Source organism: Sinohyriopsis cumingii, chromosome 4 (assembly GCF_028554795.1).
Source record: "Sinohyriopsis cumingii isolate HCF-2022 chromosome 4, ASM2855479v2, whole genome shotgun sequence".
Classification (NCBI taxonomy): Eukaryota; Metazoa; Mollusca; class Bivalvia; order Unionida; family Unionidae; genus Sinohyriopsis; species Sinohyriopsis cumingii.
The window spans coordinates 101,698,721-101,717,982 of NC_142964.1; the positions used below are offsets into that span (position 1 = coordinate 101,698,721).

A 19,262-nucleotide genomic window follows, 5' to 3' on the forward strand; every position below is an offset into this window, starting at 1 on the left:
AAACATATTTGAAAAGATGTATCGAAATTCTAAATGCTACAATGCTTGGATGGACTTGGTGTTTACGGCACAGCAACACAAGTAGGTTATTTAGTGCCGAGGCAGTTGCAGCATAGTGCCTTTCCCAAGGACACACCATGGCAGCTGACCCAAGCTGGTCTGAAGTTAGGATTTGAACCTAAACCTTTTCATTTACAAGTCTGGCCTGCTATCCATTAAGCCACTGTGACTCTCCTATGTGGAACAAATATATCTGCATAGATAAAACAGAAATTCTATGTGCTACAAGTATACATACATAAATACTGTGCATCACAAAACAAAAGTCCCTCAAAGGGATTGACACTGTACTCTCCAAAAATAAATTCAAGATAATATCTATTTCTTTTTTTTAACTGCTGTGTGTTGAAACCAACTCTGTATATTTTTGAGCGGTAATGTCTTCACTGTGACAGCCATACCGGATATAAAATCAGTACATTTTCATTTAAGACAAATCAGATACTGCTAGAAGAAGTTTGATGAAAACACCATGCCAATATGACCATCCTTTCTGGAAAATTATTGACAAGATTTTCAGTACGTTCATTGTGGCGATATTATTGGATGTCTGCAGGACACAGTTTTCATTTATGACCAATTTTATATCATAAGAAGTCTTAAGGTGGAAACCTAAACCCTATGTTGCTATCACCATAAATTCTGGAGTAGCTAATTCAAAATTTTCAAGATGGTGACTATGGTAGTCATATGAGATGTCATTTCAACACCATTTTTATTCAGAACCAAATAGACACCATAAGAAGTCTTCAGGTGGATTCATTCATTAAAAGTTTCAAGTTCATATCTTTATTACAACATTGTATTTCACAAACAAGATTCATTCATTAAAAGTTTCAAGTTCATATCTTTATTACAACATTGTATTTCACAAACAAGATTAATTCATTAAAAGTTTCAAGTTCATATCTTTATTACAACATTGTATTTCACAAACAAGATTCATTCATTAAAAGTTTCAAGTTCATATCTTTATTACAACATTGTATTTCACAAACAAGATTCATTCATTAAAAGTTTCAAGTTCATATCTTTATTTTCTGAATCAGAATCTATCATTCATCATCAGCTCTAGATCCATAAGTCTCTGGATGGCTAGTGTTTTCTCCAAACAATAGCCACATTATGCAAGATTAGCTACTCCTGTAGCAATAGCCACATCATGCAAGATTAGCTACTCCTTTGGCACTAGCCACAGTATGATTAACTTCTCTAACAATAGCCACATCATGCAAGAGTAGCTACTCCTCTAACAATAGCCAGAGTATGATTAACTTCTCTAACAATAGCAACATTATGCAGGATTAGCTACTCCTCTATCAATAGCCACATTACGCAAGATTTGCTACATCTCTAACAATAGCCACATCATGCAAGATTAACAACTTCTCTTATAATAGTCACATTATGCACGATTAGTTAATCAACTTACAATAGCCACATCATGCAAGATTAGCAACGCGTCTAAAAATAACCACATTATGTAGGATTAGCTACACCCCTATCAATATCCACATTATGAAAGATTTGCTACTTCTCTAACAATAGCTACATTATGCAAGATTAGCTACTCTAACAATAGCTACATTATGCAAGATTAGCTACTCTAACAATAGTTGCATTATGCAAGAATAGCTACTCTAACAATAGCCACATTATGCAATAGCTACTTCTTTAACAATAGCCACATTATGCAGGATTAGCTACTCCTCTAACAAAAGCAACATCATGAAAGATTAATGACTACTCTAACAATGGCCACATTATGCAGGATTAGCTAGCTATTTCCCTAACAATAGCCACATCATGTGAGATTAGCAACTCCTCTAACAGCCACATTATGCAAGATAGCTACTCTAACAAAAGACACATTATGCAAGATTAGCTACTCTAACAATACACACATTATGCAATATTAGCTACTCTAACAACAGCCACATTATGTATGATTAGCTATTCCTCTAACAATAGCCACATCATGCAAGATTAGCTACTCCTCTAACAATAGCCACATTATGCAAAATTAGCTACTCTAACAACAGCTACATTATACAAGATTAGCTACTCCACTAACAAGAGCCACATTATGCAAGATTAGCTACTCTTCTAATAATAGCCTGATTATGCAAGATTACCTACTCCTCTAACAATAGCCAAATCATGTGATTAGTGACTCCTCTAACAACAGCCACATTATGTAGGATTAACTACTCCCCTATCAATAGCCACATTATGCAAGATTTACTACTTCTCTAACAATAGCCACATTATGCAAGATTAGCTACTCCACTAACAATAGCCACATAATGCAAGATTAGCTACTCTAACAATAGCCACATTATGCAAGTTTAGCTACTCCTCTAACAAAAGCCTCATTATGCAAAATTAGCTACTCCTCTAACAAATGCCGAATCATGTGATTAGTGACTCCTCTAACAACAGCCACATTATGTAGAATTAGCTACACCACTATCAATATCCACATGATGCAAGATTTGCTACTTCTCTAACAATAGACACATCATGCAAGATTAGTTACTCTAACAATAGCAACATTATGCAAAATTAGCTACTCTAACAATAGCCACATAATGCAAGATTAGCTACTCTAACAATAGCCACATTATGCAAGTTTAGCTACTCCTCTAACAAAAGCCTCATTATGCAAAATTAGCTACTCCTCTAACAAATGCCGAATCATGTGATTAGTGACTCCTCTAACAACAGCCACATTATGTAGAATTAGCTACACCACTATCAATATCCACATGATGCAAGATTTGCTACTTCTCTAACAATAGACACATTATGCAAGATTAGTTACTCTAACAATAGCAACATTATGCAAAATTAGCTACTCTAACAATAGCCACATAATGCAAGATTAGCTACTCTAACAATAGCCACATTATGCAAGTTTAGCTACTCCTCTAACAAAAGCCTCATTATGCAAAATTAGCTACTCCTCTAACAAATGCCGAATCATGTGATTAGTGACTCCTCTAACAACAGCCACATTATGTAGAATTAGCTACACCACTATCAATATCCACATGATGCAAGATTTGCTACTTCTCTAACAATAGACACATCATGCAAGATTAGTTACTCTAACAATAGCAACATTATGCAAAATTAGCTACTCTAACAATAGCCACATAATGCAAGATTAGCTACTCTAACAATAGCCACATTATGCAAGATTACCTACTCCTCTAACAATAGCCAAATCATGTGATTAGTGACTCCTCTAACAACAGCCACATTATGTAGGATTAACTACTCCCCTATCAATAGCCACATTATGCAAGATTTACTACTTCTCTAACAATAGCCACATTATGCAAGATTAGCTACTCCACTAACAATAGCCACATAATGCAAGATTAGCTACTCTAACAATAGCCACATTATGCAAGTTTAGCTACTCCTCTAACAAAAGCCTCATTATGCAAAATTAGCTACTCCTCTAACAAATGCCGAATCATGTGATTAGTGACTCCTCTAACAACAGCCACATTATGTAGAATTAGCTACACCACTATCAATATCCACATGATGCAAGATTTGCTACTTCTCTAACAATAGACACATTATGCAAGATTAGTTACTCTAACAATAGCAACATTATGCAAAATTAGCTACTCTAACAATAGCCACATAATGCAAGATTAGCTACTCCCCTACTCATAGAGACACTGAGCGAGACCCTCTCCTCCGAGATGAAAAGTCATACTAGCATTGGGTTTTCACTAGAAGACTAATTAGGATACTAAATGAAAATGCTGCTGACTTCATACCAATCCTGCCAAGATAGAATCTATCTTGAATCTTTTTTACTGCAACTCCTCCAAAATAGAAAGTCTTATCAACAAAGGGTTTAAACCAGAAGACTAATCATGATACCAATTTGGTCCTGAATCAAAATGGTGACAATCTGCTATAACTTGATGACATCTCTTGGGTTATGATCCTCAATGCCTGGTATGTTAAGGAGCACCATCGTTAGCATGATTCCAGGAACAAAGTTTTTACACCAATCAACAAATGAAATTCCCCAAATTTTCCTATTTTTCCAAATAAGCAAATCAGAAAGTGTTTATGATCATGGTTTCTTTTTCATCATCATCTAATTTCTGACCTTTTGGTGGTGGCCACACACCTTGCAGAAGCTTCCACATATTTCCAACTTTCACCACACAATGCTGGTTGTTCATCCTTCAAGTTCGAAGATGACCTTGACGTCACTAACTGGTTTGGTTTCTGTGCTCTTAACTGTCTGTGGCACACTTGACAGGATACGCCACTTGGGTTAGACTGATCAATATGTGCTGCATTTCAGAGATTTATGCTGCTTGCACTTCTGCCCTGCCTTTGTAATTCTCCTCCATGTGGATGCATGGAATGTCTGCCCATGTGAGAACCTGTGTCTGGGACCCTGTCCTGTCATCATTTCATCAACACTTTCCTCTGGCAGCTCATGTGAAGATGATAGAGCTTCTTGCCTTATTGTCTGTGCAAACAACATGGTCAGTAACAAAATGACTGATACCTCTGCAATGCCAGGCCTTTGTGCATAATCTGCCAAAGGACAAACTTGCTCCACCAATTCTGGTGTTGGTTTCATCAATGATGTGGACTGCACAAAGCTCTGAATGTTTGTCAACATAAAGTTTAAAATGTTTTTCAAAGTACTGAATGTTTGTCAACATAAATTTTAAAACGTTTTTCAGTATATTTCTGGGTCATTCCTTGAATTACGAACACAAAATTTTCAAACTTTTGAAATCAGTTTTGGAGCAAGTACACTAGGCTAGTTTCTCATGTGTTAAAAATGCTTTTACAATAATCAACCTAGGTAAACTGCGTGGAAGAACACCTGTACACTTCTTACACAGGCAATTTACTGTAACTTGTCAATTGCAGGCTGTTGGTAGACATTCAAAACCACACAATAAACAGATCAATTAACCATGAAAAAATATGGCATCTCAAATTTTATCTGATGCATCCAACATACTTATTAACTGTTATGATAACACAGGTGGAAATTTTTGCTGCTCCAGTGCATGTGATAGCAGGGTTTTAGTGATCCATCAGCAAAAATCAATGACCTAACATTAGTGTTAATTAAGAACCCAGGTTATGGTGGGGGAGACTGTAATATGCATTAAAAATGTTGGGGATTTGTGAAGGCTAGTCAGTGTAGTTGCTCTACCTGCCTTAATAAGCACTCACTCCTTTTCTCATCTAAAACTCACAAAAAACACCTTTTCTAAGCTTGCATCTCTAATGCAGCATGGTTTGACGAAGAGATGCGGTGGCTAAAACCAGCATAACACATGATTTTTGTCTGATTTTAACATCATTCATGCCTGGTGCCTTGTCACCATTGAATTTTGTGGATTACACAAGTTCTTTCTTCAGCATGAGACCGCTCTGGTGGCCAAGTGGTTAGAGTATCCACTTCAGGTGTGGGAGGTCACAGGTTCAAACCCCAGCCAAGTCATACCAAAGACGTATAAAAATGGTACTAACAGCTGCCTCACTAGGTGCTCAGCATTAAGAGGTTAGTATAAGGACTTGTAGGCCTGATGTCAGGATAATGTGACTGGGTGGAATATGATGCTCCATGTCTGCAGCATGATGCCCCAGTACTAGGCCTCACTATTAACTGCCACAATGCGCACATCATAGTAATATGACTGAAAAATTGTTAAGGCTATGTTGAAAATCCAATTCACACACACACACACACACTTCAGCATAATTGGATAGGGAAAGAGAATGCACTGTCATAGATGAACTGTGTGTGCGTCTGTGTGTGCATGTGTTTGAGCATGCGTGCATGTGTCATAGTTTATGGCAATGTATGTTTATAAGACGACTGAAATTAAGAGCATAAAATTTAGACAAACAATAATTCCTTAAGCACACAGTTGACACAATATGCCAAATACGATAGCAAAGTACCAAATCCAAGACTTTTTAAAGAGGAGGATCTTTCCCTTCCTATTAAAAAAATGGGAGAACAATAGATATTTAAGGGTGACACACTGGCCCAAATACAAATTAATTAGGTATCAAAAGTCATTTTAAACTATTGTCATAATGTTGGCCTTTGCAAAAAAGTCTGCCTCAGTACCTACTGATGCAAACACCATAACATTATATGGATGATAGCTTCTCAAATAATAATAATAATAATAATAATAATAACAATAATAATAATGAGGACTTTATATAGCGCCTAATCTTTAGAAGCTCTAAGCGCTTTACACCATCAGACAACACCTATAAAATAAAAAACATATAATAATATTACTACAGAAACAAACACCATGAAACTAGAAAAACATTAAAAAATAAAAAACATGCTGAGAATATTTCAGGTAGGAAACATTATTAGGTCTTTAAGTTTGTTCTTGCAGTCGAAATAAGTGAGTTTTGAGAGCCCTCTTGAATGTGATCACTGTGTCTTTGTGTCTAAGTTCAGTGGGCAATTCATTCCACATTGCTGGGCCCTGGTATGCAAAAGAACGCTGTCCACATGACTTTGTTTTCATAGTGGGAATAATGGGTATACGATTGTCAGAAGAGGAGCGTAAGTATCTTGCTGGTGTGTACACATGGGTGAGGTTGGAGTCCGACAGTGAAACGTAGCACAGAGAACAAATTTTGTGTTTGATTCTGGATCGAATGGATAGCCAGTGTAGGGTACAGAGCAGCGGGGAGGTGTGTTCTGATCGTGGTACTCTAAGTATGATCCGAGCAGCTGTGTTTTGAACTTTTTGAAGTTTCTGGAGTAGATATTGAGATGAACCAGACAGAATTGAGTTACAATAGTCCAGTCTTGAAAGTACTAACGAACACAAGTGTTTTAGTGGCATCAACTGAAAGATATTTGCGAATTGAGCTGATGCGTCTCAGCTCAAGATATGCAGCCTTGCATATGTTCATGACATGTTGTTGCAATGTGAGAGTACTGTCCAGAGTAACACCTAGGTTTCGTACTGATTGTGTGAATTTAATGTTGGCGTTGCTGATAATAATTGTTTGAGGTAAAGGATATGAATGAGAAAGTCTTTTGTTGTGATCAGAATGGCCTCAGTTTTATCATCATTCATCTGCTGCTTGTTACATGTCATCCATGATTTCACATCAGAAATGCACCTCTCTACACCTTGGATGGTAGCATCAACTTCAGTTGGGTGGCAAGATTTGTATATTTGGGTGTCATCAGCGTACAACTGGTGAGACACTGGATGATGAACTGTGCAAAGAGTGCTACTGATGAAACGTAAAGCATCATACATGCCAACCCCCTGAGAAGTGAAATTATTGCCATTGTAAGTGGCAAAAAAGTGTAATTTGGGCATAAAAAGTATAATCTATACATTACATGCCAGAATTCCAGTATGTATGAAAATTTTTGCTGAGAGTGCTATTGGAGAAAGCAAATTTTTAGTAAATTGTGTTTCTCCGAGAATACTTACCCGATCACATTAACGTTAGGGATATAAGCCTGCTACCTCTCGAATCCAGCCCTACTAAAAGACTAAAAGTCGTCTTTTCAGTCTATCTCATATAGACCAAAGGGCAATAACTCTTGCCCCTTACCTCCCCTTGCCACTGCCAGGTGTCACTAGTTTTTTAAGCTGAGCGATATATATCATACGAGGATGCTCGCATAGCTGGGTGGTTGGGAGGGTTTTTAAGTAATGTGATCGGGTAAGTATTCTCAGAGAAACACAATTTACTAAAAATTTGCTTTCTCCTTCAAATACGTTCCCCGATCACATTAACGTTAGGAGAATAAGTAATAGGAGGAGGGAATGCTGAGCATCCTACCTCCACTCCAGGTACCTTCTAGGGAATGATGGCTGGATTCCCCATTTGAACGATAACCCGTTCTCCTAATTTCATCAGCAACACAGCCTAGGGTCCCGTTATATGTGACCCCTATATACGGTTAAGAAGATAGTTATTGAAATCTTCTTACCTACGAAATTTCACTGGCGAATCCAGCGAAGCTGATAGGCTGTGCTGATTGTTTTAAATGGGTCTGGTGGTCATCTGGGCTGCCGACACCGGACCTACCAGATTTAAGGTTTGCCTCTGCGAAGCCAAATCTCTGAGATAAAAACTGAAGAAGATTGACTCTGCATGCCAGCCAACAGCTTCTATTATATCTCGGATCAAAACATTGCATTCGAATGCCAAGCTCGCCAAGATTGCTCTAATCTCATGAGCCGTAATCTTCATAAGGCGACTCTGATCTTGTGAGACCTCAGAGTACACTGAGCGTATAACCCACTTCAGCCATGAAGCAAGGGCTTGAGGGGTGATATCCCATTTACCAGCTTTGACCGGAAGAAAGAGGCGTTTACGTGTGTCCCGACACGCCTCTGTGCATTTTAAATAGTGCTTGAGTGCACGAACAGGTTCTTGCATGGCTGCTGCTCTTGACTTATCTATGGAAGAGAGCGAGCGAATGATGATTCTTTGATTGCCAATGGATGATAACCTATTTTTGGCTACAAAGCCTGGTTGGGTCAGGAGGACCACCGAACCATCTGATCTGGACTGAAGAAAGTTCGGGTCACTGGAAAGGGCATGTAACTCGCTCACCCTGCATGCTGAAGCTAAGGCTATCAAGAAACATGTTTTGTATGATAGTAGCTTTAATGAAGTGTGGGCTAAAGGTTCAAATTTGTCTGAATTGAGCCATGTTAAAACCCAGGACAGATTCCATTTTGGAAACAGGGTGAGGGAGTTTGGTCGATTGGAATCAAAATTGGCTAAAAGATCTAATAGATCTTTGTTATGTCCAATATCACATCTACCATGATGGTGGAATGTGTCTGATATCATGGAGCGGAAGCCTTTGATAGTAATTGGGGCCAACTGTTTCTCCTCGAAAAGCCAGAGAAAAAAGTCGGCCAGTTGAGGGATTGAGACACTCAAAGGGACGATGTTATTGATATGGCACCAGTCCCTGAAAACACACCACTTTCCCTCGTAAGCCTTCAGAGTGGAGGGCCTTCTTGCTCTTGAGATTCTCTCCACAATCGAAGGTTTAAATTGTTCATCTCGCAAGGCTGCCCGGACAAGAGCCTTAAGCGTGAAGAAGAAGACGGTCCGGGCAGGGGTGGAACACCTGTGACCACGGTTGTTTGAGAAGATTTAGGCTGGTTGGAATCTTCCTGGGTAGATCTATCGCTAGATCGAGTAGATCGGTGACCCAGGACTTGTTCCATCTGAGAGGGGCAATCAGAATCATCCGACAGTTCTGACCCCTTAACCTCTGGATTATTTTCGGTACCAAAACTGTGGGAGGGTAGGCGAATACCCACAACCCCTCCCAGCTGATTGACAGAGTGTCCACGGCCCAAGCCTCTGGGTCTGGAACCAGAGAGACAAAGGTGGGCAACTTGTGATTCCACCTTGTCGCAAAAAGATCGATCATCGGACACCCCCAAAGTGTGCAAATCCGAAGAAAGACTGATTGATGGAGTGACCATTCCATGTGAATGACTTGACCTTTCCTTGATGGAGTGTCGGCCAAGACATTGAGTCTGCCGGGAATGTGTCTGATTTGTACGCTGATGTGGAGGTTGTCGCACCAACGTAGAAACTGCCAGATCAGAATGCACAGGTCTGGTGATTTGGTGCCCCCCTTGTTTGAGGAGGTAAGTCACCACCATAGAGTTGTCTGACATAATGAGGACAGTTTTTCCTGAGAGTTGATCCTTCCAGAAATGAAAGGCATTGATCATAGCCCTCATTTCTAAAAGGTTGATGTGGAGAGGCCTCTCCCCTGGCTCCCACGTGCCGCTGACTGTAGCGAAGTCCGGCAACAGGTGGGCACCCCAACCGTAGGTACTGGCGTCGGTACATACCGTTATCTCCGCTTGGGGCATCTCCAGAGGAATCCCCGTGGACAGCCAACCGGGATTGTGCCATTGACACAGGAACGATCGTATCTCGGGCGTGATCATTATTGTTTGATTGAGGAGACCTGAAAAGGGGCGCCATTGTGCCAGTAGCATCATTTGTAAGGGACGCATAAAAAGACGGCCAAGTGGGACCAAGTCCGCCGCCGCATTGAATAACCCGAGGAGTTGCAAGAATTCTCTCGCTGAAATCCACGTCCTGTTGGAAACGGACTCGAAGAGTTCGATGATCCGGATTACGCGAGCGCGAGGAAGCCGTACCAGATTCAGATCGGCGAGAAACTCCATACCCAGATGGACAAAATGCTGAGATGGACGGAGATCGGACTTTTCCCAGTTCACGAGAAAGCCTAGATGATCTAAAAGTGCTAAAAGATCGTTTTTGCCTTTGAGCAGAACAGAACTTACCATATGTTTCTGGAGGATGTCGTCCAAGTACACCGCCATCCCTGTAGATGAAGTCGAGCGGAACAGGGTGACGACACAATCCATAACCTTGGTAAAAGCCCAAGGGCTGATGTTGAGGCCAAAGGGTAGGACCTGGAACTGATAAATGGCATCGTGGTAAGCAAATCGGAGAAATTTCCGCGACGCAGGGTGGATAGGGACGTGAAAATATGCGTCAGTCATATCTAGACTGACACCATACTCGTCCCGCCGGATGGAAAGACAGATTAATCTCGCCGTTTCCATCTTGAATTTCGGTGGTAAAATGTATTGGTTGAGGCGACTCAGGTCGATGATCGGCCTCAACTTGCCTTTTGTCTTCTGGATAAGAAACAGCCTGGAATAAAACCCCCGCGATTGCGATCTCCACCACCCGTTTTTCTATGAGCGACCATATCTCCTGTTGTAGAAAGGTATCCTTCTCCCGATCGGATGGTACGTCCTTGAAGAGGGGAGAGGAGGACGGGAGGGGGTTGGATAAATGAAATCCGAAGTCCCTCCGAAATGACCTGGATCACCCAATCGTTCTGAGGAAAAAAGGTGGTCCAGTGGTCCTGAAATTGCAGGAGGCGGCCGCCCACAGGTAGGCTGGCCACGGGTGGTGGAGAGGGCATGTCAATTTTTAGAGTTAGGAGGCTTGAAGACGGAGAAACTTTGTTTCTTACCGCCTCTGTATGGTTGCCTCCTAGCTTGATTAGACTGTTGTCTCCTGGCATTGGGTTGGGATCGATACTGCACATTTGATTGTAAGGATCCCTTGTCCCTGGTCCGCCAATCATCCCTCCGCTGTGGCAGGGGCTGATATTTTCTAAACGCCTGCAAGGGTTGGGCGGCGAGTTGGAGGGGCAGTTCCTGAGCTGCCTGCTTCCAAACTTCTTCAATTTTTCCTCCAAAGAGTAAAGGTGACCCAAACAGAGTCATCTGTAAAGCCAGAGTATGATGGGGCTTGAGCGACGTGGACCGCAGACATGCGTCACGCCGTATCAGGTCTAAGTTGGCAGAAGCAGTCAATGCATTAGCCATTGAATGGTGAGCTGTCCTGTTAATAACTCTAGCAATCCGGGCCATCGCTTCCCAAGCGTGGTCATTGTCGGATTTTTCTGCGAGTCAGAAAAATGGCTAAGGAAGCCAAGTCTAACACTGAAGACGTAGCGACTACGTTCCGGACTAGCTTTGATGTGGCATGGAACACATTTCTGTCCACTTTGTAAAACAGTGGAGCGGACATGTGAACTGCTACCATATTTTTGTCCACGGCCGGAAGATCCGTACTGAAGGCGTCTGAATGAGTTTTGTACCAGTGACACGAGAACGTCGCTGGTACTTGGCTTTCTGAAAAGAACGCCTTAGCATTCCCCAGATCACCTATTCGTCCTGATAGATGATCACTGATCTCCTTAATTTTTGCCAACTGGGGAAGGAGCCGGAAGGACGGTGTCTCTTCTTCCCTGTCAAGATCTACAGACGTCTTAACTTTGTAGTCTTGAGTGACGGTAGGAGGTGGAGGGCATTCTGAAGTTCTAACACGCTATAAATTTCTTCCACTGCCGCCTTGAAGCCAAACTCAGTCCGTTCCATGGTTGGATCTGTGTACGGCTGATTTGCAGGAGTTTCGTCACCCTCACTGTGTGCCGAGTCGTGTTCTGTAATAGCTTGCATTTCTGGATAGAGCATACCAGGTGGCATAGATGACGCGATTCCGTCATCCTTAACACTGCCACTAACTCTCCCTTGTGGATAAGCCGTGAACATATGGATGGCCGGCCCTGCCGGCTGGTTTGTCTGGCTTGTGGTCAGCTTGACGGACGGATTTATCACTAAAATCCCCGTAAGTCATGTTTGGTCGGACCGTTTTAGCAATAGGGTCCCCATGCTGGGACAGCCGGACGGCCGGTGACATAGAGGTTGTATAAAGAAATGGATCCGATGGATCCGGTAAAAACCCCATGCGTCCTGACTTACAGGCCCGAAGGCCATGCTTGGACATGCGGGGGGACTTACGCCCACTGGGCAGCCTAAAATTGGGGGAACATTCCCCCAAAGAGTCAGAAAAAGCTGTGGAAGCGAGCGAGGGAAATAAGGGTAATATCTGGCCTGATGTCAATAGCTGCGTTGTCGTTTCCTGGACCAAACGACGCATCTGTTCAAAGTTGGACTGTTGTACCCTGTCAACATTATTTTCCTCCATTGCCGCTGATGTTACTGTGGCTGACAGTTGCAAATGACGAACTTTAGGTGGAGGGGGAGACCCCAACGTCACCCACAAGGCTCGCAATGGAGGCTGTCTTTGGATGTATACCGAGGACATCAATGCTATCTTTCTTCGACTTATTCCGTCTATCCCTCCCTTTTGCTGCCTTCTGGACTACATTAGCCCACGTTTGCTCTGTCCAAGTATTACACACGCTGCATGGTATAGATGATGTACACTTGGTACATACAATACAAGAGTCATGGTTGTCTTCTTTTCTTTGAACTTTTTGCATTTCATGGTTGACATTTCTACTGAAACGACACAAGAAAAGGAAACAAAGTACAAATTATCAATTCAGCATGTTATTAATTCGCTAATACCACAACCGTTACTAACGGCGTAAGCGAAATTAGTCAGTGTCGCGTTAACTCTTAATTGACAACACGAGTTCCGTGATAGCATGTGTAACATGGTCTTCAGTAAACGAAATTCGTAAGGGTGACAAAGTCACTCAATTTTGAAAAAAATTGTTAAAATAATGTATACAACCTGTAGAAGAATGATTGTCCAACACAATAAATCCAAATTTAACTTTGGATGGTCCAATTTAATGCTAAGATGGATTGGATTGTTTGGAGGTATAATGTACATGTTATCATTACAAGCGAAGCTTATAAACTAGTGACACCTGGCGGTGGCAAGGGGAGGTAAGGGGCAAGAGTTATTGCCCTTTGGTCTCTATGAGATAGACCGAAAAGACGAATTTTCGTCTTTTAGTAGGGCTAGATTCGAGAGGTAGCAGGCTTATATCCCTAACGTTAATGTGATTGGGGAACGTATTTGAAGGAGAAACCAACAGCCATACGTGCCAACCCCCTGAGATGTATAAGTGTAATTATTGCATTAAAGGGCAAGAGAGTGTAATTTGAGCATAAAAAGTGTCATCTAACTATTACAGGCCAGAACTAAATCATGTATGAAAAAGATAAGTTTTTACTTCTAACCTGCTTCTGCAGCTGGCCAAAACTTTTGTCACAAGGCAAAATTTATTTGGATTAGAATCAGAATAAAAACACAAAATATACTGAAAAATTATTTATATTCTGCATTCACTTCAACTAGTCTACATGTGTAACTTTCACTAAATGATCATGACCTGGAATTCTGCAATGGTAATGATCAGTTGCACAGAGTGCTGTACTACTTATTTTAGTAATTATAGGATGTATGAATTGTTACGTATATTTAATTTAATTGTTTGTTAGTTTCATTCTTTTATTTCATTACATGTTATTGTAATATAATATTGTATGCTGGACTGGACCTTGTCCAAAATTGATTTTATTTCTACTTGACCTGATTCTATTTTTATTTTTTTTAAATTTCATTTATGTAAATAACTAATATTAGCTATATGATTCTCTCTGTATGAGCTTATTATCAGGATTATTATTCAGGTAAACAAAAAGGGAGTAAATATGTTGATCAGGATAAGGGTTTTGGAGATTCCTATGTGAATTGTACAGGTTACTGTGTTGTAAGTAAACAAGGATCAGGGTTTTGGAGATTCCTAAGTGAATTGTACAGGTTACTGTGTTGTAAGTAAACAAGGTTCATTAGATCATTCTGGAAGGTTATTTTCCATTAGGTATTGGTTTATTTTAGAAAACGCTAATTGTGACCTAAGGTTAAGCAGAGAAGTATATAATCTTATGATTGTGAGGATCAGCACTCCATAGGCTTTAACACTTCAAAGACATATCATGGGACATGGACAAGTTAAATCTATAGATCCTAAGGTCAAGGCTATCTCTGAATTCCCTGTGCCTATCAGTAAAAAGCAAGTGATGTGATTTTTAGGTATGGCTACGACTGGATACTATCGCAACTTTTGTTTCAATTTTTCCATAATTGTTGAACCTCTGACAAATTTATTGAGCAAGAAAACCAAGTCTGATTGGTCTGAAAAATATCAGGAGGCGTTTGATAAATTAAAGGCCATACTTAAGAGTGCACCAGTTCTTACAGCTCCAAATTTCAGTCAATCATTTAAACTGTCTATTGATGCAAGTGATGTTGGGGTTGGAGCAGTATTGATTCAAGAAGATAAAAATGGTGTTGATCATCTAGTGTGCGTTGTTCTAAGGAATTAAAAAAACACTAGAGAAATTATTCCACAACTGAGAAGGAATGTTTGGCTTTGATACTGGCATTACAACACTTTGAAATTTACATTAGTTCAGCTCCTTCTCCGATTATTGTGTTTAGTGATCACAACGCCCTTACTTTCATCGGCAAGACAAAAAACAAGCATCAGAGATTTTTAAGGTTGAGTTTGTTGTTGCAAAAATATAATGTTGACATCAGGCATATCAAGGGAAAAGACAATTTAATAGCAGATACACTTTCACATGTATAAAAATATATTGTTTCATGTATACTTTGTGTCGCTCATAAGATTTCATATTTTTTTCTTCATGATGGGAAGTGTTACGTATATTTTATTTAACTGTTTGTTTGTTAGTTAAATTTTTTTATTATTTCATTACATGCTGTTGTAATGTAAGATTGTATGCTGGACTTGACCTTGTCCAAAACTGAGTTCACTTCTGCTTGAACTGATTGACTTTTTTTTCATTTACGTTAACAATACATAGCTAAATTATTCTCTACATGTATGAGCTTAATATCAGGATTTTTATTCAGGTAAACAAGAAGGAGTAAATGTGTTGATTTGGGTCAAGGTTTTAAAGATTCCTAAGTGAATTGTACAGGTGTTGTAAGAAAACAAGGTGCATTAGATCATTCTAGAAGGTTATTTTCCATCAGGTAATGGTTTATTTTAGAAAATGCTAATTGTGACCTGAGGTTAAGCTGAGAAGTATATAATCTTGTAATTGTGAGGATTTAGTCAGTCCTGCTTTAACATCTAGCACCAATGAAGTTGCATTTTGTTGTGACCAGTTGGGGCTAAATTTTATTTTCTTCAAATTGTTGAATTCAAGTGATTATTTTCCCTGGAAATATAAAAGTGTTCTGATAAAATTCTTGGATAAAGACATTTACTGAAACTTATACTGAATTCAAACCTGGAATAATATTTCTGTGATTCAAGAAGAGACTGCTGACACATCAGCATTCCACAGTTTTTAACAGACACATCATTGCTTTCAGTTTTGGATCTCTTCGGGACTTTTACTGAATTTTATTCAGGACTTTTAATTATTAGGACTTGTGTCTATAATTCTTGGATTATTTTGGGATTTAATTTGCAGTACCATAATTTTTTTTTTCACTTTGTATTCTAGGTAAATAAATTATTTGTTAAATTTTACAAAGCTTGTTGTCTTCACTCTTTTCTGTTACTTATCTTAAGAGCATAGACTTTTAAGAGAATTAATGAAGATAGGTTAGATTCATATATTTAAAATGTCCAGTGGGGATGATTGGCTAGTTAATGTAGATAAACTGATTAATGTATCAAAATTTGCACTTGGATGACCTGTTTTGAAAGAGAAAATAACACTTGCCCTGGATAAGCGCCTTGTAGAATTTTACTTGTCCAGCTTTGAAAATTTGTCCAGGACAAAAGAAGATAGGATTTGATCATCCCTGTAAAGTATTTGAAGTTTGAGCTATTGAGTTATTTAAGTGCTGATCATGAATTTTGTAGCAAATTGTTATTCAAGAAATGGTGTACAGTCCAATTTACAACAATTTTCACTATATTTTTCCCCAAACTGGTAAGTAATCTTCATATACATGAACATTGCAAGTACTTACCACAAATAAGATAATCAAGCTTTCCCCAAAAAGTGTCTTTCAAGAATCTTTTTATCAATCCTGAAAAAAATAGACATGAGTACTTTCACTTGCCAAAACTATACAGTTTATTGAATAGAAGAGATGCACAGTCTGTGCAAATGAAGCATTCCGCATAATGCATAATTAACCAAATACAAATGATACAACCAATTTTTTATACTTAATGACAGTTGTTTTCAACATTCTTTACTAAATTCTGAAACAAAAAGTGTTTTTAATTTAATGAGACCAATATGCTAAAATTTAACTGATACAAGATTCTCTTCTAAATATGTCTGATGTCGATAGTGAAAAATCAATAAACATGTTTTACATATTAACAGTCAACAACAACATTCAGCACAATCATAACAACTACACCTACTGTTATAGCAATTAACTCAACTGGTATTTGCTTTAGATATAAGTCACACTGCAAACACTGCATGTATATATCTAAATTTTCATCTGGAAATATGGATAAGATGATCAATGCATGTGTTGGTAAATATTCAGAGTAAACAACAAAAATGCATAAATATTTTATCTTGCCTGATGCAAATGTACTTGTAGACTTAAGAGACCATGCACTTAATAAAATTTTAACCAAAATACCATGTGGACAGATGGACCACTCTGTCTTTTCTTTAGAAACACATGTTGCAGGAAAAACAAAAAGTCTGTAATACAGACTTGTCCCATCTGGATAATAAACCTGTTTTTCTTGGTCCTCTGAAGATGACAGAACTTTCCCTTGATTGTAGCATGGAAGCCACCGACATCACTTTGATCCCATTGTGAGGGGAACTGGAAAAGTAGAGTACAAACTCTCAATAAAGGACACATGACGTAATCTATCAATCCACACATGCACACACACACACACAAAGATCATATACATAATTGAATGGAGCATAAAATGTTGTCCTTAACACATATCTTTTATATGGAGGTGGTCTACAAAGACAGGATTGATGGCACAATGCAATTTATCTGTAAATAGGGCTCAAGGCACCATGATTTTTTGTTCTTTTATGAGAGGTATAAAAAAAAATAAGTACTATAAATCTGTGTCCTATGTAAACAGCTATACTTTAAATATATGTGCAAAGTACACTTAAGAGCAAAGGGGTTTACAAATGCAGGCCTTTTGATTAATTTCATTTATATGGACATGTTAGCTAGACCCAGGTACAGCATTGTTCATTCAATTGGCAGTGTCTGCTACAGCAGGTTTAACTAATATGGATGTGCCTGCTACAGCAGGGTTCACTCAGGTGTCTGCTACAGCATGTTTCACACATATGTAGGTGTCGGACTATTTCTGATTTCATTTAGATAGAGGTGACAGCAACAACAGGGTTCATTCACATTGCAGGTGTCTGCTACAGCAGAGTTCATACACGCTGAGGTGTCTGTTCAATTAGGAAAGTTCATTCACATAGATGTGTCAGCAACAGCAGGGTATATTTGCATACAGTTGTCTGCCAGAAGCAGGGTTCATTCATATGAAGATGTCTGCTACAGCGGGGTATATTCATATGGAGAAGTCAGCTACATGAGGTTCCTTTTATATCAAGTTGCCTGCTACACAGAGGGTTCACTCATATTTGAGATGTCTGCACGGTTCATCCATATGGAGGTATCTGCTTCACTGACACTGTTAATAAAGTGACTATTGTTTCTTACCTTTACACTATCAAACTAACATGCAATTTATGTTCCATGTAATTTGAAAGTACCTATTCACTCAGAGAATTGAAATTTCATTAAACAACAACGAACTAAATTGGCACTGCTTTACAAAAGGACACAGGGCCCAGAGTAGCTGAGTGGTCTAAAGCACTCACTATTATGGATCATTGCCAGCTCACCTCTGTCTGTGTGGGTTCGAGTCTCGGGTTTTGCCAATGTGGGTATGTGAGAAAGCTTGCCAGTAGCTTCTCATCAGTTGGTGGTTCTTTCCAGGATTTTCATGGGTTTTTCCTCCACCATTTATACTAGTCGCCATATATAGCCTATCTTGAGTTGAAAAATGGCATTAAACCCTACAACAACAACAAAAGGACACATATACCATGGTTACTTCACGCTGTTATAGTATATATACCTGAGTGGTTTCCAACCATATTGTGTGTTGATGATTTCCTGAGATTCTACGCCCATTAGTTTGGACACACTTGGTCCACATATGTCAAGGTCTACTACCCCCACTTTGTGTGTTCTTGCAAGAGTTTGACTCAGCAAAGCTGCAACTGTAGACTTCCCTACACCTGGAATCAACATTTATAATACAGGTTGTACTTTTCAACCATTTGTTATGGTACGCAACTATGAGTGTACAGTTTCCTCCTATCTACAGATTCAAAATTACAGCAATAACATCGGACGTTCTTTTTGAGCAAATTTGTTAATATTTGATTTCATGATCTGTTGCCAATGAAACTTCTCAGGAAGACACACTAATTATCTTGCTACTATATCAATTCAGGAAGTAAAAAACAAGTAAAGTAGTAAATTTAAAAGGCAGTTCAAATATGCAGATCCTAAGTTTACAAGATATTTCAAATATAAAAATCCCAAGTTTGTATAAATATACTTGTGAGGACCTTGACATATGATTACATTTTGAGGACCATAAGAAGGAATGAATGTAAGGTTAGAAAATTGACAGTAAGCTTAACTGCAATCCAGGTTATAGCTGTATCACTTCCTTTTTGCAGTATATTTCTTTAAACATTACAAGGACAACTCTTACTTTACCACCATTGTAAGGATGTCATTGTGAGGGCTAACTACAC

The 19,262-nt window shown here is 39.2% G+C and overlaps 1 protein-coding gene across 2 annotated transcripts in view; it reads right to left on the reverse strand.

The window, feature by feature from the left end:
• Positions 1-19,262, reverse strand: part of LOC149801787 (uncharacterized) — a 52,694-nt gene that overhangs the window by 15,152 nt on the left and 18,280 nt on the right. For both annotated transcript variants that reach the window (XM_089956136.1, XM_089956135.1), the window contains 3 exons: positions 18,572-18,734; positions 17,177-17,268; positions 16,441-16,500 (listed from right to left, as the gene is read on the reverse strand). In XM_089956136.1, coding sequence (XP_089812262.1) covers positions 16,441-16,500; positions 17,177-17,268; positions 18,572-18,734 — 315 coding nt within the window. The remainder of the gene's footprint in view (positions 1-16,440; positions 16,501-17,176; positions 17,269-18,571; positions 18,735-19,262) is intronic.